General features: G+C 39.4%; 1 protein-coding gene and 1 pseudogene across 1 annotated transcript; one reads left to right on the top strand and one right to left on the bottom strand.

The window, feature by feature from the left end:
- Positions 1–907: 907 nt before the first annotated feature.
- On the bottom strand, positions 908–3313 carry LOC122353763 (reticulocyte-binding protein 2 homolog a-like). Its single transcript, XM_043251643.1, has 8 exons — positions 3166–3313; positions 2792–2964; positions 2214–2272; positions 1921–2115; positions 1701–1836; positions 1404–1609; positions 1207–1300; positions 908–1100 (listed from the first exon to the last, which is right to left on the bottom strand). Exons 1-8 carry the CDS (start codon positions 3311–3313, stop codon positions 987–989), a joined length of 1125 nt encoding a protein of 374 aa, XP_043107578.1. The 3' UTR covers positions 908–986.
- A 2822-nt stretch (positions 3314–6135) lies between these two features.
- Positions 6136–10103, top strand: LOC122353761 (annotated as a pseudogene).
- The last annotated feature ends 14550 nt before the right edge of the window (positions 10104–24653 follow it).

Below are 24653 nucleotides of genomic sequence, written 5' to 3'. Positions count from 1 at the left end.
TTGTTTTTTCTTTAATATCTAAGATTTCGGCTTTTTTTGTTTTTTTTCTCTAATATCTAAGATTTCTACTTTTTTTTTTTTTTTTCTCTAAGTTTTCTACTTTTTTTAGTTTTTCTTTAATATCTAAGAATTCTTTTTTGTTTTTTTCTGTAATATCTAAGTTTTCTACTTTTTTTTTTTTTTTTCTGTAATATCTAAGATTTCTACTTTTTTTTTGTTTTTTTCTCTAAGATTTCTACTTTTTTTTTCTTTAATATCTAAGTTTTCTACTTTTTTTGTTTTTTCTTTAATATCTAAGTTTTCTACTTTTTTTTTTTTTTCTGTAATATCTAAAATTTCGGCTTTTTTTGTTTTTTTTTCTCTAATATCTAAGATTTCTATTTTTTTATTTTTTTCTGTAATATCTAAGATTTTTACTTTTTTTTTCTCTAAAATTTCTACTTTTTTGGTTTTTTTCTCTAATATCTAAGTTTTCTACTTTTTTTTTTGTTTTTTCTTTAATATCTAAGTTTTCTACTTTTTTTTGTTTTTTTTCTCTAAAATTTCTACTTTTTTTGTTTTTTTCTGTAATATCTAAGTTTTCTACTTTTTTGTTTTTTTCTCTAATATCAAAAATTTCTACTTTTTTTGTTTTTTTCTGTAATATCTAAGTTTTCTACTTTTTTTTTTTTTTCTCTAATATCTCAGATTTTCTTTTTTTTTTTTCTCTAAGATTTTTTTTGTTTTTTCTTTAATATCTAAGATTTCGCTTTTTTTGTTTTTTTCTCTAATATCTAAGATTTCTACTTTTTTTGTTTTTTTCTCTAAGTTTTCTACTTTTTAGTTTTTCTTTAATATCTAAGTTTTCTACTTTTTTGTTTTTTTCTGTAATATCTAAGTTTTCTACTTTTTTTTGTTTTTTTTTTCTGTAATATCTAAGATTTCTATCTACTCTTCTATCTACTTCTACTATAAATGTTTCTCTAATATATACTAATATCTAAGTATTATTCCAGAAAGTAAGCGTATAAATCTTCGTTCATCTTCTTGGTTTCCACTGGTTTCAGTTTCTTTCTTATGTTGTTCGAAGGCTGGGTACGTGGCATCAGCTTTTTTCCAGGCTGCAATATAGACGAGATTTAACTCACGCTACTGATTCACGTTACAATATTTAATAAGCAAAGCCAAAGTACTGGACATGTATTGCTGGTTCTGTGCACCACTTACTACTCTCAGCGGTTGAGAAAGTGATCTCTCCAGTCTTTTCTGCCTCCGTTCTTCAAATAAAGCTTCACGTCTGAGGCGTTCCTCTTTCTGCTCCCTGTGAAAGAGAAAAAGAAATAGGTTTTAAAGAGCCACTCAATCCTGTACTGAACTGCTGATGATCACCCGTCAGCTTGTAGCTATGCATTCATTTATTTTACCTGTCTTTATTTTGTTTGCAAATCTGCTTTTGTAATTTGCAGAGGTCCTCAGGAGGTATGTGTTCCGTCGAATCAAGAAAGACAGAAATACATTCCTCGAGGTGGAGCATCGTAATTAATGGATACACATCCCAGAAATCCGGCAAGCCATAGCTCTCCGTGACCTTCCCGAGCTCCTCACACAACTTTTTGTTCTCTGCCCGTTTCTGGTGAGACAGACAGAAAAGGATGAGCTCGAACGCTGACAGAGATCTACGCAGTCTCTTACTACATTCGGACGCTTGCGAGGACGCTTACTCGGATTCTTCTGGAGACCCGTTTTTTATTTGCCATCTCCAGATTTGCTTTCACTTGATTATATTCCTTGTGCTTTTCTTGAATGCAGAGAGTAAGCCTCTGTATCTCCTCCTCCATGTGGACTCTATTCCTTTCACTGGACAAAAACAAACATACAAAGGCAAAACTCAGAGGGTCTTGGGTTTCCTCAGATTGGAGACTATTAAGAAATCAAACTTACTACTTTTTCTTTTCGTCCCTGTTGTCCTGGAACAACTTTTTCTTTTCCTCTTTTTTGGACATCAATCTCTTATTCTTAAAGTATAACCGTTCAGAGTCCAGATGTCTAGTCCTGTCCTCTTCCGTTTTGCGCTCGTCGTCTTCTTTCCACTGCATCTCTTCAATTTCTTTTATGTCTTCAACTCGACAGATTTTTCTGTAACGGAGATGGTTATAAATAATAGTATGTGAAGCAGCATCTTCGCTTTCGGGACGTGCAGGAATAATTGTGCATACTAACATGACGGCGCTTACCTTTGAAGAGCTTTTCCTTTTTTTCTAATTTGAGCCTCTTCTCTAGTAATTCCTGAGCCCTGAAACATGACCGTGTGAGTATAAGCACCTGGCAATTGAAACTGCTTTATTTACAAGGACCACAAAAGTGTGGTTTCTAGATTTAAAAGTGACAACTAAATACTTTTTCTGGAGCTCCAAGGGATTTGCGTCTTTGTAGGAGACCAAGAAATTGGCCTGGTCTTGTTTTGCTTCAATCTCCATTTGGGACATTTCTCTTTCCTCTGCAGAATATTGTTGAGCTCTAGTACGCAGAATCCTTTTGTTTTCTTCTGTAAAAAACTGAGAATAGAACAGAAAAAAGAAATTAGGAGAGTACAGACACACAATCCACATCCACACAAGAGCAGTGGATATTTCACTACGTGTACAATTTAAAAGATTAATCACTCTCAAAAGAAAGGTTTTTGTGTTCCATGATATATGTGCGTATGTATATAGGCTATAAAATATAAGAATGTGAATACACTGACAGCGAACACAAATAAAGTACACATTAAGTTGATATGGATGAATCAAAACATGCTAAATTAGCTTACGTTCAAGCGAGCAGCTTTTCTAATATCCTCGTTGTACTCCGAGATGCTTTGACACTTGGTCTTCTGCACACTGAGTTGTGGAAGGATGGTTTTGCTTCGGGGCTCCTGATGCGGGGCGTTTCTGTCGTCCCTCTCTAAGGAACTGCCTGACTTCTTCCCCTGTTTTGTCCTCCCTGCATCGGAGACCAAAGTACTGAAACTTTTCTTCAGCACTGAGGCTGGATCCGTTCCTCTTTCTTCTTAGGCGGCGGATGTGGGCGCAGTCCTGCATAACATCGCATTTATTTCATGTTAGCACTCATGAAGGAACTTGTGTCTACTTCACACTGCAATCAAACTTAGAAAACGGGTTTGAGGTTGTTTTAACAGCTCACCTCCGGCAGGGGAAGCTCCGTGGATGGGGGGAAGCTTCACAGTCTGCATTCGGCTGGAGATTGTGGTGATGTTGCTCATCTTAGTGGTGTGCTGTTGAGCTCTCGCACAGGTTTGGAGCCTGAGCTTGCGGAATTCGTTACAGTTCATTTTCAGGTTAAAAGGGCTGAAAAGTACAACTGTATGATCTGAAATAGATACGGCTGCAGGCTGAACGCTAATGCAGATTCACAATCAGGCGCTGATCTGGAATCTAACGTTGATCAAAAGCCAACCGACACGAAATCAAACCGGTTTCTCTGATCAGGCCGAGAAGTTCTAAAAGCCATCGGTGCAGTGACGTCACAACCAGAAAGAAGTCACGCGCCACGGATCGTTGGATTCGAAATAGAATTCTTTTCGTTTTGTTTCAAAAGTTTAAACAGCTCGTGTATATAGGCAGCCCAGGAGAGTCCAGAATCAAAATAACCCACTTGTAAAAATATATTAATCCTCTGCGTCTGCGCTCGTGCAAATACACAGGATACTGACCGAATCGTGTCTCAGGAAATACTGAGCACATGTTGGCTCTGCTTGATAAGTGATGAGCGTGACAGCGGAACTGTCTTGTATTCTTGTTTCATAAAGCTACAGTTTAATAAAAGTAATTCAAAAGCCCACCTGTTGATCGTTTTGCTCGCACCTCCGGGAACCACTGTAAAAACGTCAAAGTTCTGTTGCTTTATTCGGGCACGTGTATTAATCACGCCGAGAAACAACCACGTTAGTTATTAGTTGATAACGTATATAGGTCGGATCTCTCGTCAGCATGATATTTCTCAATGCCAAATCAATTTATAAATCATACCTAGGTCGATAATGTGAAGCTGATTCCAGACTGCTTCAGCACACGCCCGGTAATGCTAATACTCCAGTACTGAGCGTCAAGCAGACCTGTGTCGATTCAGTTAAGCCTTTTAAAATGCTTTTTATGTAAAAAGGAAACTATAACACTACAAGGATATACTTTTAAAGAGCAAAAGAGTAAAAATGGCCAACGATTATTATAATATCTACAGTAACTCAATTGCGCATTATTCAGTAAATGCAGATAGTAACACCTACTTTGTTCTGCGTAACGAAAGTGCTCATATTATGCCGTATCGGAGCTAATTGCAAAAGTTATATATTACAGTAACGTATTACTTTTTTTCCTGTAACGCAGTAGTGTAATGAATTACTACTACGTTTTAAGCAATATTTTGCATGTACACGTTCAGTAAGGCTTGCGTTACAAGAAAACATTTCGCCCGCAAGACATGAACAAATCAAAAAGTTCTATTTCCTGTTAGTGAATAGACTTGCTGGGGAACTTTTATACTCGTAACGCTTAATGATTCAGCCTCTGAGCTCGAGGTCCGAGGCTATTGGCAGGAAGTTCGCGGTAAGCCCTGGCGCGCATTGGAAACGCGGCAAATGGATGAAAACGGCGCGAGACGGTACGTGCGCGCAATATTTCGATTTTGTCCGAGATGAGGACAAGAACGTTATTGTCAAATGCAACTTTTGTATTAGCAAGATCCCCGTGAGGTAAGCTAACGTTTGCATGATGACCAGGTAGAATTCTGTATAATCTAGTTCAGGAATGGGACCGTTTTGTATTTAAATACCTTTGAAAAACATTAAATGTATTTTGTATTTAAATGCGTTTAATCTCAGTATTTTCATATATTCAAGCTAAAATACTTTTTACCAATTAACCTTCTTATTAGGCTGCATTAATGGGCAGTATTTTGAGTACATCCATAGAAAAATAAAAAATACTATTATTTTGTAATATTGTATTTGAATGCATTTAATCTTGTATTTATTTTTGTATAGCCTAATACAATAAATCAGCCGTCTAATAAATAGGTTGATTGGCAAAAATGCAAAGATTAAATTAAAATAAATATTATTTTGAATTTCAAATACATAAGTCGGAACGGGCAATAAATATGCGTATGTGTGATTTTTAGCATAGCATGATCATGAACTGGAATTTTAATATTTGTGTATTTATCTTATTTTTTCAGCATGTACTGCCATGCAGAACAACACTCGCCAAGGAACTGGTTAGGAGCTATTCTGGCGTGGAAACAGAGCTAAAGAAATCAGTTGACGAACAGTAGTTTGTGTCAACAACTGCAGACATTTGGACTGAATACGACAAGAGCTTTTTGGGGGTGACGGTCCATTGGATTGATTCGGAGACGCTGCAACGGAAGAAGGCTGCTATCGCTTGTCGTAGGTTCAGAGGTAGACACGCATATGATGCAATTGCATATAAACTTGAGGATATTTTTTCCCAGTATGGATTAACTACTGAAATAGGGACAGCATGTGTGACAGACAATGGCAGCAACTTCATTGAAGCATTTAAGGAATACCAACAAGTTGAAGAAGAGGAGGTAGAGGAGGATGATGGGGAAGTGGCCTTCACCGATCTCTACAGCGTTCTCACTGGAGGATATGATGAGGATACCCAGCAAGGGCTGTGTGCTTCCTGCACATTCCAGATGTGCAGCTCACACACTTAACCAACATTGAGATTGGCAAATGGTTGGCATCAAACCCAGAATCCAGAGGTGTTTACCGCAGTTCTACAGCTAAGTGTTCAGCACTGTGGACCAAAGCTAGCCGGTCCACAGTTGCATCTGAGTTCCTAGATAAGATCAGTGAAAGGAAGCTGATTGTGCCTTCAGTAACCCGGTGGAACTCATTTTATGATGCTTATCTTTGGGTCGTACGTAGAAATGCCACTAACTGATATTAACAATCTATGCGCACAGCTTCAGGGAATTCCAGTTTCTGACGGAATACTGTACCGTTATGAAGCCTTTCAGCATTGCATTGGACATCCTACAAGGTGAGGAAACAACTTTTTTTATTTTATTTTTTTCTATGGGGCACTTCAACCAACACTTGAAGTTCTAATAGCCAAAACCTTAGCGATGCAAAATGGCCTTTCACAAATGACCACTGGGTTGCCGGAAGTAATTGTGGGAGCAATTAAAACTCGCTTTGCCACAACAATTGACTCCAAGGAAGCTCTACTGGCCGCCGCCTTGCTGCCCAAGTTGAAACTGCGCTGGGTAAAAGAGGAAACCAGAAGAGATCACCTCAGGTATCTCCTCACCACTGAGTGTCGCTCCCTAACAGTACAAGAGGTCCTCACTTCCTGTGAGCAACCCCTATGATTGATGCTCCTCAACCTGCTGCAGTCACTTCCTGTGAGGATGACTTCTTTTCATTCAATGTACAGCCCAATGGCATGGCTGATGCACATGGCAGAGATGACATCTCTTTTTTTTCTGGTAATGGAAAGCCTGCATCAGTTTCCAAGAATTAAAACAATTTCACTATGCTATAATGCACCAACACCATCCAGTGCACCGGTTGAAAGACTTTTCAGCCTTGTGTCATGACTTCAGTCTGATCAGTTTGTTTTTGTTTTTGTCTGTCAAACAGTCTGCCATGTGCTCGTGTTTCCCCGCCCCATTGTCATCTGATTAATCACTTTAGCTGCCTTCTCACCTGTGGCTCATTAGCTCCTTAATTGCTCCTCTACTTAAGTTCCCTTCGTTTGCAGTCTTGTGTCTGACTGTTGTGGTGTGAGGATGCTGCATTTGTACCCAGTCCAGTCCAGTCCAGTCCAGTCCAGTCCTGTCATGTCATGCCTAGTCTATGTAGGCTCCAAGTTTAGCTGGTATTTTTAGTTTTACTCTTTGCTCGCTCTGCCCCTTTTTTTTTTTTTTTTTTTTTTTCAGACCTCTGTTCACATGTTCCAGTCCTGGTTACTCCGGTGCTGTGTTTGGCAGCTTGTCTTCACCTGACCCTTTGGATCTTATGCTGGAATCAAGCAGCAGGACTGATGTAGAGACTCTTTGACAAGATTTCCTTTTTTGCCAAATGCTCCCTGCCTAGTGGAGTGACTGGAGGCTCGTTTTTGACTAAAACTGTTATTTTTCCTTCCTTTTGTTAAGTCTTCTGTTCCTCTGCCCCAGTCAAGTTTTTTGTGCAAAGACTAAAAATAAAATTAAGTTCAACCTGCAATTGAATCCTTGTTCGTTCTGACACCTTGGGAGTATGGTACTCACCCCAAAACGCTTTCAGCACCTTATTCTTATGCGCTTTGACAGATATTTCAGTCAAGGGGGTATAATGGAATAGGCTAGCTATGTCTGACCGTTACTGACGGTTTTTGAGTTTGATTATTGATTCATATTTGCTGTCAGGCCATGTGGGCCCAAACATCTTAATTTCAGTTTTGTATTTCTAAGATGTTTCATTTTTATATTTTGTTGGACTTCCCTTTTTACTGACTTTTTTTTCCCCCCAAATTGTACTTAAATGACTGAAACCTATTTTCTGTTAGGCCTTGTAGACTCAAGCACTTTAATTTCATTTTTGTATTGAAAGGTGTGTCTGTCTTGTTGTTGTGGATTAATTTAGTCTTTTTAGAGGCATTTAGATCTCTGTTTGATCTGTTTTCTTTTTAAGCAGTTAGGCTATGTTTAGCCTATATGTTCATTTCTATGGTCTAAAATGATACAACCTGTATTTCTATGATTTCATGTGTTTCTATGATACAACCTGTGTTGTTAAAAGCGCTATATAAAAAAAAATAAAATGACTGAGGTCGAGGGGTTGGTTCGTCCTCTAATTGTAATTTATGGCTATTTGGGGCATGTTATTACAATATACAGAGTATCAGAGCCGGGCAGACATTTTGAGGGGCACTGACTCAAACTAAAACAGGGTTGATAAGGGGGTGGGTGCATGTTAATACAAATTATTATACTATCAGTCAAATGTTTTTGAATATTGTTTTTTTACGTTTAGTGTTTTTTTTTGTTTTGTTTTTTCTTCAGAATCCTCCTCTGCTCACCAAGCTTGCATTTGTTTAAACCAAATTACAGCAAAACAGTATTATTCATTATTATTATTATTTTAATTTACTGATTTCTATTTTAATATTTTTACATTTATTTTATTCACATTGTCCTTCCGAAATCATTATAATATTCTGATTTACTGTTCAAGAAACACATTTTTCAGGGTTGTTTGATGAATATAAATATCCAAAGATTAAATTAAAACTGATGAAGACTTTATGATAAATTGAGAATTTACAATGTTACAAAAGAATATTTTTCAGACAAATGCTGTTCTTTAGAACTTTCTATTCATCAAAGAAACCTGACAGCAATTTTACTCAACTGTGTCAACATAATACTACCAATAAATGTTTTTGAGCAGCAAATAAGAATATCATAATATTCTTAGGGATCGTGTGACTGGAGTAATTTAAAATCACAGTAATCCATTAATTTAATATATTCAAATAGAATATATAGAATGAAATAACTACTTCAGGTCTGGGCTGATAGGGGGGTGGGTTTGCTGAGAGGGGCACCTCAGCCAATGAGGGCAGAGTATGTTTTTACGATAGGATTCTGCCGGTAGGCTATATTTAAGGCTTACAAAACTTTACTTGGTCTTAAAAAGTCTTTAAAAAGTCCAATTTATCCTTCAGCTTTTAAACAGTTCAGCTTTTCAGTTGTAATCTGCCTTGCCACAATGTGCGTTAAATCTTTTTTTTTTTTTTTTTTTTTTTATTAAAAATGAAGATGACATTGGAATTTTAAGTTCAACTTTCAGTTCAAAAACGGAGGTAATTTTCTGAGTATGTGTGTAACCATAGCAACTGACTCTCTGAAGATATGTTTCAGTGTAACTTCGTTTCAGAAGGTTGGTGAGCAGGGCGTGCCCTTTTGAGGAGGATCCTGTGGACGTAGAAGCACAAATTATACGAGATTTTTTTCGTCGGGAGAGGGTAATAAGACCATGTGTTGATGTGTTTGCATACCCTAATGAATATTTGAAAGAGCGTTATCGTTTTTCAAAAGATTAGTTAGTTAGTTCATTTAACACGTCTTTTAAAACAGCATATCGCAAATGTGACAAACCGCACAAAATTCTGTGCATAGCACTTAGGTTTTGCGTCTGGCCATTTTTTGTACAGTGTGGGCGATTCAGAGCATGTGGGAAAGGCAACTGTGTGTAGAGCCGTTCGTACAGTATGTCTGGCACTTAAACAGTTCTTACCCACGTTTGTACAGTTCCCTGGCCATAAACCTCTGCTTGTTATTAAAGACGAATTCCACAGAGTGTCCTTTTGTAGTAAAATCTATGACGCATATTTAATATTTAGTCATATTATTTATATCTGTACATGTATTCATTATGCACACACACTTCATACTTCCATAACTTTCTGATTCAGGGTTTTCAACTGTAATTGGGTGCATTGATGGCACTCATATTCCTGTTAAAGCTCCATCAATAAATGAGGGAGACTGTTAATAGGAAATCTATTCATAGTATCAATGTGCAGGTAACGACTTTTTTCCCTTCTTAAAATCATTAAAGTCATTACTTTTTCCACTAACTAGGTAATATGGGAGGCAACCCAAATCATTACCAATGTCGAGGCAAAATGGCCAGGATTTGTGCGTGATGCCAGAATTCTCCACGAGTCATCATTATGCCAGACATTTCAGCAGGGTATGTTTTACTTTATACTGTTTTTTTTTCCCTTTTTACTATATTTGTGTTGTACACTTCAATCGTTACAGGACAGTACAATGGTTACTTGCTGGGGGACAGAGGATACCCTTGTCTGCCCTCTTTAACGACACCCTACCCTGAACCTGAGCCTGGACCACAGACACGGTTTAACCTGGCTCACAGCCGAACACGGGCCGAGGTGGAGATGACTATAGGGATCCTCAAATCTCGGTTTCAGTGTCTGTGTAGGCTCCGGGTTAGTCCAGAGAGGGGCGGCGACATTATAGTGGCTTGTGTTGTGCTTCACAATATTGCCACTATAAGAGGAGAGCCACCCTCCTTGTATTGAGGAAGATGGCCCAGAGGAACACCTACAGATTTTACAGGCCAACAGAGACGGAAGACTTTTGAGAGACAGGATCTGTCAAAATTGCCTTTCTTAGTTTTTTTTTGCACTGGTCTGCCAGGCAGTTTATTTCTTTATTTCCTGAAAAACAATAAAAGTAAAATTCAATCAAATGTTTTTTTCATACTGCTTTATACACACACACACACACACACACACACACACAACTTTTAACATGCAACAGATTAATATTCAGACAAGTTCTCACCTTAAGGCGATAAATAAATAAAACAAGCCTACATAAAAAATGAATCTTGTTCAAAAAGCCTTTAAGTGACAGAGATAGTCATTTGTTAGGACAAAAAATGAAAACAAATCATAGAGGTAAGCTTACCTTTCACCAGTTTTTCACCATCACTGCCCCCTGGAATGCCAGAAACCGCTGGTCGCCCTTTATTAAGAGACAGAGCCAGCTCCTCAGATGGGGTGAGAGGAGGTGGTGGTGGGTCCCCGCCAGTTAGACGGGCTTCAGTCTTCTCTCTATTAGCTACATGACAGAATGAATAGACTAAATCCTGTTATAATAATAGTTCAGTAATCGTGTAATCAAATATTACCTTTTTGCAGAATGTGTTTGTGTTTCATTTTGACCTGAAACTTGAAGTTCTTGTGGCTCCAGAAGGATTGCACCTTATTAAATAAGAAATATACATTATTATTTTAAACTAAAGAAATGAAAGGCAGGAAAAGGAAATGCTTTCATAGTGATATAACATATTCAAAAGGAAGTATAAGTACAAATTTGTAATTTAATACACTTACGCATTTACTCTGTCGGTTATTTTTTGCCAAGCCAACTCTCTTGCTTTAGCTGATGCAGCTGTATTGCTTTTATTTAATATTATTGGCTTAAACTCCTCATAAGCGTGCATCGAAAACACGCCGCACTCTTTTTTTCGCTTTGATTTTCCATGGTTATTTGTGAAATCGGCGATCCATTGAAAATGTCTTTCTCTGGGTAACCAGTTGGAGGTTGATTTAAACTAACTCTTCTCAGGTGTTTTGGAACCGACATACTCATGGTATGCCTGTTTGGGGTAAATCAACCCAGAGGTTCTGATTTATGTTTCTGGAATACCCCCTGTACGACAATAAATAAATATATGAAAAGTAAATAAATACATCCGCGTGCATTTGGCATATATTAGGCTATATTTTGTAAATAATAAAAGGAGTACACACTAGTACAAATAGTCTCTGGTCATTTTAAACTGTTCCATTGTAAATATAGCCTACATTGTTAGCCACAAGTTTGAAGATTTTTTGAAAGTTTTTGAAAGAAGTCACCAAAGCAGAATGTATTTAAGAAAATACACAAGGTCTAATATTGTGTGATGGCTATTTAAAATAATTTGCAGCATCATCACTCCACTGACTTGTGGAAAGTGTGCCAAATATTTTTAAAAACGAAGTTCTGTTTCTCGGCGCTAGAGGGCGCAGCGAGCAGCAGGTTGAGTCTCTCGGGTTCTCGCCGGGTGCGGTGGCGGCGCCTGTAATCCAGGCTACTGGGAGGCTGAGGCTGGCGGATCGCTTGAGCTCAGGGCTTCTGGGCTGCAGTGGACCGTGTCGATCGGGAGTCCGCGCTAAGTCCGGTATCGATATGGTGCTCCTGGGGGAGCTCGGGACCGCCAGGTCGTCTAAGGAGGGGTGAACCGGCCCAGGTCGGAGACGGAGCAGGTCAAAGCCCCCGTGTCGATCAGTAGTGGGATCGCTCCTGAGAATAGACGCTGCAGCTCAGCCTGAGCGACACAGAGAGACCCAGACTTTTTGCGCTTGTTTCTGCACGCTTTAGAGATGAACGATACGATTAAGTAGTCAGTGATCATGAAATCCTTTCGCTCTTATCAACTCCAGATAATGGCGCTGTCTTGCTTTTGCTAGATGTGGAACCTGTTTAATTAAAGAGAGTGTTTGTTAACATCAGGGACGCTGCTGTATGTCACGATTGATACTATGTCGCCTCTCTCTGGAAGACACGTGATATTTCTGTTCGTGTGCAGCGTCTGTGTTTCTTGACCAGACGGAGGCGCTGTTTCACTTTAAATCATAAATATCTTTATCATAGTAAAACATTTTCAAATATCTCTTGACTGGGCAGGCCCGGTGTCTACACACTTAATCGCTATTCATTATAATTCAGTCGTATGTAATGTATGTAACACGACTGAATTACATATAAGAGAAAGAACTGATCAAACTTATATAATTACATTTAACAGCAGCGTAGAAAACAATCCTGAAAGAGGTTTCCTCCTAATCGGGGCACAATATTCATCAGCATCAGGCCGTCAGTGTTAGTGAAAGATACGAGGCGCTGGAGAGAAACAGGAGAAGGATGGAGAGTGTTGATGTGGGGCCCGAGAGAAAGAGGAGCAGGACGGTCTTGAGAACTTGTCCTCTTCTAACGTCTTCGATCCAGGTCAAGGTCAGCAAGAACAATAAGGAGCCTTCAAGTACTCTCTCTGCAGATCAACAACCCTTTCCGCTCAAGTTCAACACAGTCCAATCAAGTTCAGCGTCCCACAAGGTGGACATGAAAACTGAGGGTTGGTTACTGCCATAATCTCAAACATTAAAATGTAAAAACTGAATTTAAGGGCTCACCCCTACGCTTTTTCAAGTTTTTAACCCATCCTTCACAAAAAAAAAAAAAAAGTACGTAAAAATTGTTAGTCTTTGAATTCATCACATTTTAATCTCCACAGTACAGCTGCTTTTGGAATCGTCTCATTTTTTGCAGATTGCATAACTGTTTCTGTCTCTGCTCCTGTTTAATGCTGTGATGCTGCTTTTAAACAGTCTGCATATAAAGTGCTATAATTTGTGCTGACTTTAAGATGTGCAGGTCATTGCATCATTTCCTTACTGCAACATGAGCCTTAAGCGATATAGACAAAACTCAATTATGGTTTTTAAATATGTTTAAAATTTAAAACTTCTGTTTGAAAATGATTACGATTGAACAGACATTTATTCAACGTGAGCAAATTATTATTTCCTTACATTTATTATATGATTTTTAAAAATGCATACTATAAGAAATTACTTATGCAAATGTTTTTTTGTTTTGTTTTTTTTACTTAAATTATATATATATATGTGTATATGTATATGTATATATATGTGTGTGTGTATTATGCACTTTTCAATCCAACAATGTTTTAATGCATCAATCCTTCATAACAAAAATGATGACAAAAACATTTAAATAAAATTCTATTCATCTCAGTATAGCATCCAGTACACAATGCTGTCAAAATGCTTTTATTATGTGGTTTAGGCACATCTGGCTGGTTTTGGTGCATCTTCAGAGCTTGGATCTCCGCTGCTTGTTGTCTTTAGTTTCACCTGCTTTTTGTTCTTCACCTACAGCTTTCATGAGTTGAAACTGTTTTCAAATCTGAAGGGAAAATTAAAAGAGAAAAATCACCATGAGTTGCAATTAATCACATCGCCATTTAATGCCAATTTATAACTTTACCGCGTTTCACTTTAAACACCGTATCATCAACACATGAATCAGGGATGCCAGAAGTGTTTCTCATTATTCACCAGCTGCAGCTGCTTGAAGGGGTCCTCAACATCTTCAGACTCTTTCCAGTAAGGTGCTATTGTTTGATAAATCGAACGAATCCTGGCCTTTATCTGAGCGTTCAGGACCTCCTCTTCATCTTCAGAGGTGAGCAATTCCTCTAGTTTCAGTTTCTGTGGAACAGCTGTGATCTTTAAAGACCGTAGCCTACAGAAGGAGGTCTTTTTTTGTGTCTAACGCTCTAAACGTGTGAATGTTTTTTACCGCTCTTTCTGTTTCTGCTGTGATGCTGTCCAGCTCTGTCTTCTTCTGCTGCAGCTCTTCAGAAAGGTGCAGGATATGAGTGTCCTCCTCCTTTATGTCCTTCAGCAGTTCCAGTTTGCGTGATCAATCTCTTTCAGTTCTCTCATGAACTCTGCTCCACTACATTCGAGGCATCGATCGGCGTCCTCAAACTCAATAAGAAACATAAGAAAACATTAAATAACGACTCTGTATCTTTCTTTTACTCCACCTGTCTCTTTCTCTTACTCCAGCCTGACACTTTCTCCGAGTAGTTTCAGTATTTTTCCCCTTTCCAGACAAAAAAAGGAGCTATTAATACTAGGACTACCTTTCCAGGCATCTTTGCACTGCTCTCCGGTTTAGTTTGGCCTGCCGCCTACGCCGGTCCCGTTCTTGTCTTTCTTCTCGAGCAGGCCTTCATACCGCTTTTATTTGTTTGTATTAAATGCAATTGTTGTAAATTTGACTAGTTTACCTTTTCCTAATTTCATTTTTCTTTGAACTATATTTCCCACAAATCCTAGTAATTCACCTTTTAAGATCAACTCCATATATGGCACACTACATTACCCATATTCCCCCTATAAATAGACCTCACTTCCTTCCTTTGTCCCCTTTTTGCCTTGGTGAGGTGGGGGTGTTTGAATGGGCACCCCACCATGTCCTTGAATCCTTTCCTTAGGATGTGTTAAGTAAGTTTGTTTGGTCATTTGTATTGTTTGAATTTGTTCATTTCACTTTAGATATTTAATCCTTGTGTGGATTGAGTAAATAATGTTTATTGTAGTTGTTTGAGTTTAATTCTTGTTTTATATTGTTTGTAGTGACCGAAAAACCATCCTTTTCATTCTGTCTATCCTGCTAATTCATCATGTTCATCGTGGTAGTCCTGCACTGTGACTTTGACTGCATCGTATGCTGATTGCTAAAGATTTGATTCTTCTCATCAATGGAATAAAAGAAAGCAAAGGACTGGCGCTGCTTACAGTGTTTTAATCAGACACACCACCAAGTTTCTACAATTTTTAACGAACCTTGAATATTTAACATCTAATATTCAACATATGGTCCTTCGAGCCGGAGAGTAGAAATTTGGTGGAATGAATTATCAGGTAAGACCGGCAGCCCGGCGTAGTGGACCAATGAGAAGACCTCCTGCCCGTTTTGCAGACTGTGTGGTACGAGAACCTACTCCTCTTCCACCTCCTTCCTCACCAACTCTAGCCGTAAGTGATCATCAACAAATAGACAATGGAAACGCTTTGCCCCTTAGGACCTGCTTCTTGCTCATCTGTTCAAGGTGAACAGTCTCAACATGACTTGCTCGACATGGATGTTAAACAAGAAATACTTGGACTTAAGAGTATGCTTGGAGAGATTATGTCTAGAATGTCACGGTTAGCAGTTTCTTGTAAGCAATCTGATTTATCCGAGTCTTTTGATGATGATGTTTCTGATGATGATGAGAATGTTGTTGATAAACCACCTATTGTTGAAGAATTGTGTGCATGTATTAAGAAAGCTGAGCAGAAATCCACATGTAAACAAGGTAATTCATCAACCACTCCGTCACCACTTCCATCGAGTAGGCCTAGTTCTCTGCCTCCCCCACCTTCCTCATTGTTACATAGTCCATCTCAGCATACACACACACCTGATACATCACAAATACAATCAGGTATTGTGACTCAAACTCCTGTAGTTCCTGACCCTGCTGATTCCCATTTCCCTCAAATGCAAGCACTGAACATCCCACAGTCAAGCAACTGCTTACCAAGTAATCCCCTTTCCTCACTTTTGGTTAATACTCATGCATCAGCTAATGTAGGATACTCTACGCAGTCACACTCTGTAGGTTACTCAGGTAATAATGTTGTACAGCAACCTCCTTCATTTGTTCAACCAATTATTTCCACTACCCAGGCAACTGGAGTCCCATTTATTCATTCTTGCCCATGCCCCCAGCCATATTATGCTTTACAACAATCCACTTATCCCATTTCTCGTGTTCAGGGACCCTCCTTTCCTTTTCTGTCGAATGATGATCCTCAAGAACTTGCTATGTTGCAGTTAGCTCCGACTAATCTGTTGTCCCCTTACGAGTCAGAACATTACAAATATCATATCTTGTTGGATCATTTAAGATTCCCCTTGCTCGTAAATCTTGCTTTAGCTTATGCTAATGATCCTAGACCATATAGTATGTCTCTTCTTGCACTTCAACAGAAATATGGGCAACCCCATCAGCTAGTTTTGAGGGAAATCAAAGCCATTCTAGCTCTTCCTAAGGTTAGACCAGGTGACATCAGAGCATTTAGTAGTTTTGCACTGAAGGTTAGAGCTTTGGTTGGCATGCTGCAATCTTTGGGCCAAGATCAAGCTAAATCAGAACTAACATGTGCTTCTCATGTGCAGCAACTTCTTAGTAAATTGCCCATAGAACATGTGACCAACTTTGCACGTTATGCTCGTGCCAGCCTAAATGGTCAAAGCTATAACCTGATTAACTTTTCTGTTAGGCTCCAAGAAGAAGCTGAATGTCAAGCGATTGCTGATCAAGTTAGTGACTTCCCGAAACCACTTTTGAGTAAACCTCAATCAAAGATCCATCCTCACACTCGGACAGTTTTATATGGAGCTAATAGTAATTCTGTTGTATCAAGATCCATAAATAAGCAATCCCGGAATCGGAGAGATCAAGAACAGAGTTCCAAGTATTTGTGTGCATATTGTTCTAGTAGACAACATTTCATTGGCCTATGTCCTCCTTTCAGAGCTTTAGAAGACAACAAAAAGGATGAGTGGATTAGAGAGAACAAAAGATGTTGGAGATGTGGGCTTAACCATCTAGCTGCTGACTGTGACTTGAGAAAACCCTGTCCACAGTGCAAAGGCTGACACCTTTGGTGTTCTTCATGGTGAAAATAGTCATGGTAAGGATAATGGTACATTCTATCTTAGTCGACTTGGAGGTTCCGGCAAGGTGCTCCTGAAAGTTGTTGAAGTACTTATCCATCATAAAGGCCGATCCTGCAAACGTATGCCATCCTTGATGATGGATCAGAACGCACCATGCTTCTATCTCAAGCGTCTGATTATCTAGGCCTTAAGGGGGAAGCTGAGTCCCTAATTGTCAGGACTGTACGTCAAGACACTATTGCGCTGGAAGGCTCTTCTGTAACTTTTGAAATATCCTCAACTGCCAATCCAGAAAGGAAGTATACCATTTCCAATGCCTTTTCTGCTGCCAGATTGGGACTGGCAGAGCAGACATATCCTGTTGAGACTTTAAAGAGACGTTTCAGACACCTTCAAGATTTACCACTTTCAGCATTCTCTAACGTTCAACCACTCATACTTATTGGAGCAGACTATCCACACCTGATAAATCCAATTAACCAGGTGTACTTCGCCCCCGAAATCTCCAGCCGCAATTCAGACCAAATTGGGTTGGGTACTTCAAGGTCCTATTGCAATTCCTAACACTAGTAAGATGCAGTGTCTTTTACCATCACTAACCCACTCGAGGATCTTCACACGATGTAGAGAAATTATGGCAATTAGACATTCTTCCTTTCAGAAATGAGAGAGCCATTACTAGGTCCAAGCAGGACCAAGAAGTCATAGACTTGTTAGCCTCCAAGACTAAGAGAGTTGAAGTCGATGGTGTGCAGAGATACGCCACTCCTTTATTGCGTGCTGCTCCTGCAATCCAGTTACAAGCCTCGCCAAATGCAGTTATGTCTTCTCTCAGAAGTATTGAGCGCCGCCTCCAAAGAAATCCTGAATCTGCTGTGGTCTATGATCAAGAAATTGCGAAGTTGGAGAACTCTGGCTATATTTCAAAAATAGAACCTCCTCATGAGTCTTCGAACGAATCATGGTATATCCCTCATCACCTTGTGGAGCATAATGGGAAACCCCGAGTAGTCTTCAATTGTTCCTACTCGTATAAAGGTATGTCATTTAAACAACCAGCTCCTTCCTGGTCCACAGTTAGGCCCCTCTTTGCTTGGTGTCTTACTCAGATTTTGCCAGTAGCCATTAGTGGTGACACAAAATCTATGTTTCACCAATTTAGGCTACAACCAGAAGATCGCCTCTCTTACGCTTTTTGTGGCACAACATGCAGAGATCAAATCCACCCAATGTCTACGAGTGGCAAGTTTTGCCATTTGGCACAGTATGTAGTCCATGTTGCGCAACATATGCTTTGCAAAAGCATGTCTGTGATAACTGAGGAAATGAAGATATAGTGGATTCAGTTCTTCAGTCATTCTATGTAGATAACTGTTTAGAGAGTTTCCCACATGTGCAAGCTGCAAAGACCCATCTTGACCGCACACGCTCCCTACTGATGAGTGGGGGATTTGAATTCAGACAGTGGGCAAGTAACCAGCCTGATGTTGTGAGACATCTTCCTTCTGAAGCCAGGTCTGAGAGTGCTGAACTATGGATCATTCACGATCGTTTGGATCCAAAGGAAGGAGCTTTGGGTCTTCATCCAGACGATCCAACGGTAGCTACTCGGATCTCGGGTTGCCTGGCGGACATCTCGACATGGATGCAAGAGTACCACCTACAGCTCAACCTGACAAAGACTGAGCTGCTTGTATTCCCTGCCACTCCAACTACACAGCATGACTTCACCATCCAGCTAGGTTCTTTGTCAATTACCCCATCAACCTCAGTCAGAAATCTTGGTGTAATCCTCGATGACCAACTAACCTTCAAAGATGACATTGCAAAGACTGCTCGATCCTGCAGGTTTGCATTACACAACATCAGAAAGATCAGGCCCTTTCTAACAGAGAAAGCTGCACAGCTACTTGTCCAGGCCCTTGTCATTTCTAGACTGGACTACTGCAATGCTCTTCTGGCTGGACTTCCATCAAACACAATAAAACCTCTACAAATGATTCAGAATGCAGCAGCACGGCTGGTATTCAATGAGCCCAAGAGAACCCATGTTACACCTCTCTTTATCTCCTTACATTGGCTACGATTGCAGCTCGCATCAAGTTCAAGGCACTGATGCTTGCATATAGAACAACCACAGACTCGGCACCAGTCTACTTCCACTCACTATTACAAATCTACACACCTCTAGAAGTCTGAGATCTGCTAGTGAGCGACGCCTCGTGGTACCATCTCAAAGAGGCTCAAATCACTCTCCAGAACTTTCTCGCTCTCTGTTCCTGGCTGGTGGAACGATCTTCCTGTACATATCCGAATGCTGGATCTCTGTCAATCTTTAAGAAACTGCTGAAAACTCACATCTTTCAGCAATACCTGACCTTATCATAAAAAAAAAAAAAAAAAAAAAAAAAAAATGTATACTCTCACTGTCTCTGTCTCACTTCTCCTCCCCCTTGTTTATTCCTTCCCTTCTGGCATGTACTAATTTGAACACTCCCTGTGACTGGGTGTTATAAGCACTTACTCTGTCTGTTTGTCTCTCAAAAAATGAATCGCTGTTGTACTCTCAATTGTAAGTTGCTTTGGATAAAAGCGTCTGCAAAATGACTAAATGTAAATGTAGATGGCATTGTCCCTCTGATTTATTGGGGTACCGTTCTCGAACCGTGGAGTATAACACCACAACTATGCGGAATATTTATAAAGTTCTCGCTAGTCAATATGACCCGTTGGGTTATATTACTCCCTTTACAACACGAGCTAAGATCATTGTACAGCAATGCTGGATGAAGTCTCGGGGTTGAGATGACCCCTTTATGCCAAGTCCAATTCAACAGGCCTGGAAGGCTTTGGAAACAGAGTTACCTGATCTGTCACTGATACAGCTTCCCCGCTGTTATTTAATTTCACCATCCGAGTTAATTGTATCCAGAGAGTTGCATATTTTTTGTGACGCTTCAGAGAGCGCATATGGATCAGTAGCTTATCTGAGGATGGAAACTGACAAGAGTGTGGTATATACCTCCTTCATCATGGCAAGATCCCGAGTTGCCCCAAAAAGGCAAATATCCATCCCTCGCCTCGAACTTTGCGCTGCTCTAACAGGTGCACAGCTCTCCAAGCTTCTGCAAAAGGAACTGACTCTTACTTTGACAAATGTGGTATTATGGTCCGATTCCACAACTGTTTTGTCATGGATGCATTCCTCTTCCTGCCGTTATAAAGTTTTTGTAGCCAATCGAATCACTGAAATCTTGGAACTCACTGATGTCTCTTCTTGGAGATATATCTCTTCCCACAGAACCCAGCAGATGATATCACTAGAGGTAGAACGCTTATTGAGCTGGCCAATCCTGATCACAGATGGCGACAAGGCCCGTCGTTTCTGAAACTTCCTCCACAACAGTGGTCTCAAAATCTAGTGTCCCAATCTGCTAGTCCTGATCCTGAGCTCCGAAAACCACTTTTTTGTGGTTTAACACAACTGGAGGATCTCGTACTCCCAGATCCTTCCTGTTTCCAGTCATGGACCGAGTTAAAGTCTGCTACAACTGAGTTATTGCGACAACATAGTCCAGACTCTTGTGACCCTTCAGTCATTCATAATCATCGTCTGAGACAAGCCCAGCAACAAAGTTTCCCCTCAGAGTACCAGTCTTTAAAGGAAGGAAAGCCCATTGAATCTCAAAGTCGACTCCTTACACTTGAGTTCAGAGAAGAAACAGGACTTATTGTAGTGGGTGGCAGGCTCAGACAATTAGAGGATATGGAATTTGAAATGGTTCATCCAGTCATCCTTGATTCCAAGCATCCATTATCTAGTTTAATCATCAAGGACTGTGATGAGAAACTTTTTCATCCTGGTCCAGAGAGAGTTTTCTCAGAACTTCGCCATAATTATTGGATAATTAAAGGACGACAGGCTGTGAAAAAGCATCAGTTGTCCTGTTTGGAATGTAGAAAGTGGAAAGCTAAGCCATCCATCCTCAAATGTCAGATCTTCCACCCTCTAAGCTCCGACTGTTTAAGCCTCCTGTTACGGTACCCGGCATCGGGGTTTGTGTATTTTGAATATGTGTGCAGGGATTGGCTTTTCTTCGAGGGACGTGATTGGGCGAATCCGGATGGGGACGTCTTTAAAAGGGCGGCGCCCCAAAACATGGCGAGCTCAATTCGGCGTTTGCGACCATGGCGTGATGAGCTCCGGATTCCACCACAGCCAACAGACCATCTGCCTTCCTCGTCGTTATGTTTTGTCGGTTTGTTAATAACAAAAGAAGTGTAATGTTGAAGTAACCACTCTAGAGCGTAGGAGAGATCTGCCCTTTATTTTCGACATAATTCTGGCTATGTGTTTTTGCCTAGGAGTTAGGGAAGATGATTTGTATTTTCTTTTCCTTATCCTTAGGTAATTTATATATTTTATTTTATTAAGCTCTTTTGGTTTATTATTTTGGCCTTGGGTCTCTCTGAAATCAGTGCTCCTTCATTATATTAAATTTACTTGTTAAACTCAATAAATACCTTAAAATCCTTATGTTCGTTTGTTCATCTGTTGACTGTGGCTGGAATCCCGTTAACACGTCTTACTGGTACCTCACTCTTTTAAATGGGTCGTAACACTCCCTTTTGGTCCACTGGGATGGACTGTTTTGGCCCTTTCTATGTCAAGGTTGGACGTAGAGACAGAAAAGAGATGGGGCATTCTGTTTAAGTGCCAGACTACTCGATGTCTGCATCTTGATTTGTTAAACAGTTTGGATGTGGATGGTTTTCTAATGGCCCTACGCCGTTTTATATCCAGGAGAGGTCAGCCGTATGAGATTCTTTGTGACCAAGGAAGTAATTTCCGTGGAGCTGCGAGAGAATTAAAAGAAGTGTTCCAGAGCCTAACCAATGAGCTACAAGTAAAACTCGAAAATCAGCAGATCAAATTCAAATTTAACCCTCCTCAAGCTCCTCATTTTGGAGGCTCATGGGAACGAGAGATCCGCTCCGTTAAAACAGCTCTCCGTGTGGTACTTGGCAGCCAAACAGTATCCGAAGAAGTCCTACGGACAGATCTGACAGAAGTTGAAGGGGTTTTAAATTCAAAGCCATTAGGTTACACCTCTTCTAACGTCGCAGATCTGAAAAATGGAATAGAGAAAATCCTAATCTAAATGATTCTACTGTTTTAGTTATTGATTCCCAACTTCCAAGAGCATCATGGCCCATTGGTAGGGTAGTACATCTTTTACATAGTCGGGATGGACGTGTCAGAGTAGCTGAGATTGTTATTAATGGAAAACGTATGTACGCCCAGTTGCTAAGCTGATTCTGTTACCTCAAATTAATGAATAATAGCAAATACATGACGGTATTTGGGGGCGGCTGTTGTAAATTTGACTAGTTTACCTTTTCCTAATTTCATTTTTCTTTGAACTACATTTCCCACAAATCCTAGTAATTCGCCTTTTTAAGATCAACTCCATATATGGCACACTACATTACCCATATTCCCCCTGGTTGAGGTCTATAAATAGACCTCACTTCCTTCCTTTGTCCCCTTTTGCCTTGGTGAGGTGGGGGTGTTTGAATGGGCACCCAACCACGTCCTTGAATCCTTTCCTTAGGATGTGTTAAGTAAGTTTGTTTGGTAATTTTTCTATTGTTTGAATTTGTTCATTTCACTTTAGATATTTAATCCTTATGTGGATTGAGTAAATAATGTTTATTGTAGTTGTTTGAGTTTAATTCTCTTTTTATATTGTTTGTAGTGACCGAAAAACCATCCTTTTCATTCTGTCTATCCTGCTAATTCATCATGTTCATCGTGGTAGACCTGCACTGTGACTTTGACTGCATCGTATGCTGATTGCTAAAGATTTGATTCTTCTCATCAATGGAATAAAAGAAAGCAAAGGACTGGCGCTGCTTACAGTGTTTTAATCAGACACACCACCAAGTTTCTACAATTTTTAACGAACCTTGAATATTTAACATCTAATATTCAACAGCAATGGCAACAAATGCAACTTAATAAAGCAGTTTTATCACATTAAGAAAAGCACTTGACAGTAAGACAAGACAAGAGGATTTTGTGAAATGTTAACAGTAGACACAATTTAATTTTGAGCCACACTCCAAAAAATATATCATGGCATAGTTTATTACTATATTAATATTAAAAGTCCATTAGTTAGCTAACTTGCAAAAATGATGCAGTCAGATTACTTAAAATGAATCTAAACCTGTAAATTGTTTAAACTATTAGATTTAATCAGTTGAAAGGTATGAATGTAGTTCACGTGTAGCTAGATGTGATACAAACAACATATAAACAGTTACATTTTAGGAGACCGGTTTACGTACAGATTTCAAGAAACGGAAATGTTTATAAGCGAAATGACGTCATTCCACGCCTCCGCTCGGTAGAGGGCGGCAACAGCAGCAGGAGAAGCAAAGTTTCTATTAATAATTTGCGCTACAACAACGTGGATCGTGGACTGGTTATAAGGTGAGTTACATCTACAGTCATCCTTTATAATCTTTTGGTTGTATAAAATGTATTATTAGCGTTGAGAATATCATATTAAGTTAATATTGAATGTCCATTAGCTAGCTAACTTGCACGTGCTCCTAACACATGAGCCAACTTTAGCTGCTCATTATCTGTCAGTATTAGACCGATTAGTAATATAGAGAAAGTTTTTATTTACAAATAGGAAGCATCAGTTTTATTAGTTATATTGAAATATACAAACAGTTTTGGACAAATTGTGCACCCTACAAGTGTGCTTTTATTATTATATTTTTTGGCATAAATCATTAACTTTTTTTTTTCCCCAAATGCAGAAAGCGTTTGTGTTACGTGTTCGTGTTGTGTCGTGTGTTGATAGATAGTTTAGGGGGAAGTTAAGTAGCTGGAGACTGTTTTGATTTATTTTCTTTACTTTAGCACCGCCCTCGTCTCTTCTTCCCGTTCCCTTCATCTTGTGTTTTTGTTCCTGTAAATACTGTAAATAGTGTACGTGTATATATACCTTTTTCCTTTTTGTTCTATCACCATTACACCTCTTGTATTTAATAATCACCTACACAAATAAAAGTATTATCTCGTACATTAGTTTGCACTGTTTTCTTTGTCCCACACACTATACGCACGTTTTTTAATGTCTATCTTTTTAAATGTTATACCCCAGTACCCCTAGACCTACGTGGGGTCGTAACAGTTTGAAAACCATAAGGTTTGGATTTTGTGTGCTCTTTATTATACAGAGCAGTAAAAATGCTCAATGCCTGTAGCACCAGTGTTATGTTCAAAACGATGTTTATTGTTTTGTTTAATATATTGTTACGTGTATCTGTGACTTTAATATGATTGAGCCCATAGCTGGTGTTGGGGGAATTCCGTTCCATGAGTGGTGACGTCATTGAGGATTCCGGATATAAAGGCCGTCAGGCGAAAATGGCGGTCTCTCTCTTTCTTTGTTCTCCGTTTCCCACGGTTCTGGTGGCGTCTCCCTTATTGCCTCTTCTGAGGCTGGTGTTTTGTTTAATGAATTTTGTTTTTATGTGGTTTCTTTTTGATTATCTTATCAGTAGCGGGTAGTTTATCTTATTAGTTCACGTTTTGTTGAGTTAGTAAGAGCTGAGGGAGGGAAGTAGTTGTCCGGAAGACTCACCCGTTCTGGTTTTGTTTGTCGGCAGACAGGTAAGAGCTGCAATCCGAGAACAGGGGTAGTCAGGGGCTTGCTTCCTTTAGTTTTCCTACC

The sequence above is a fragment of the Puntigrus tetrazona genome, chromosome 11, assembly GCF_018831695.1.
Source record: "Puntigrus tetrazona isolate hp1 chromosome 11, ASM1883169v1, whole genome shotgun sequence".
Taxonomy (NCBI): domain Eukaryota; kingdom Metazoa; phylum Chordata; class Actinopteri; order Cypriniformes; family Cyprinidae; genus Puntigrus; species Puntigrus tetrazona.
The sequence above is the reverse complement of the archived record's forward strand: the minus strand, read 5'-3'. Positions and strand labels throughout refer to the sequence as shown.

What these genes read in the sequence shown, in the direction of transcription:
- LOC122353763 (XM_043251643.1), bottom strand. Translation starts at nt 3,313, where the DNA reads ATGAACTGTAACGAATTCCGCAAGCTCAGGCTCCAAACCTGTGCGAGA. An exon ending in CGGAGCTTCCCCTGCCGGAG is followed by an intron (nt 2,965 to 3,165) that starts GTGAGCTGTTAA and finishes TCTCCGATGCAG; the next exon opens with GGAGGACAAAACAGGGGAAG. An exon ending in TGCAAACAAAATAAAGACAG is followed by an intron (nt 1,301 to 1,403) that starts GTAAAATAAATG and finishes TCTCTTTCACAG; the next exon opens with GGAGCAGAAAGAGGAACGCC.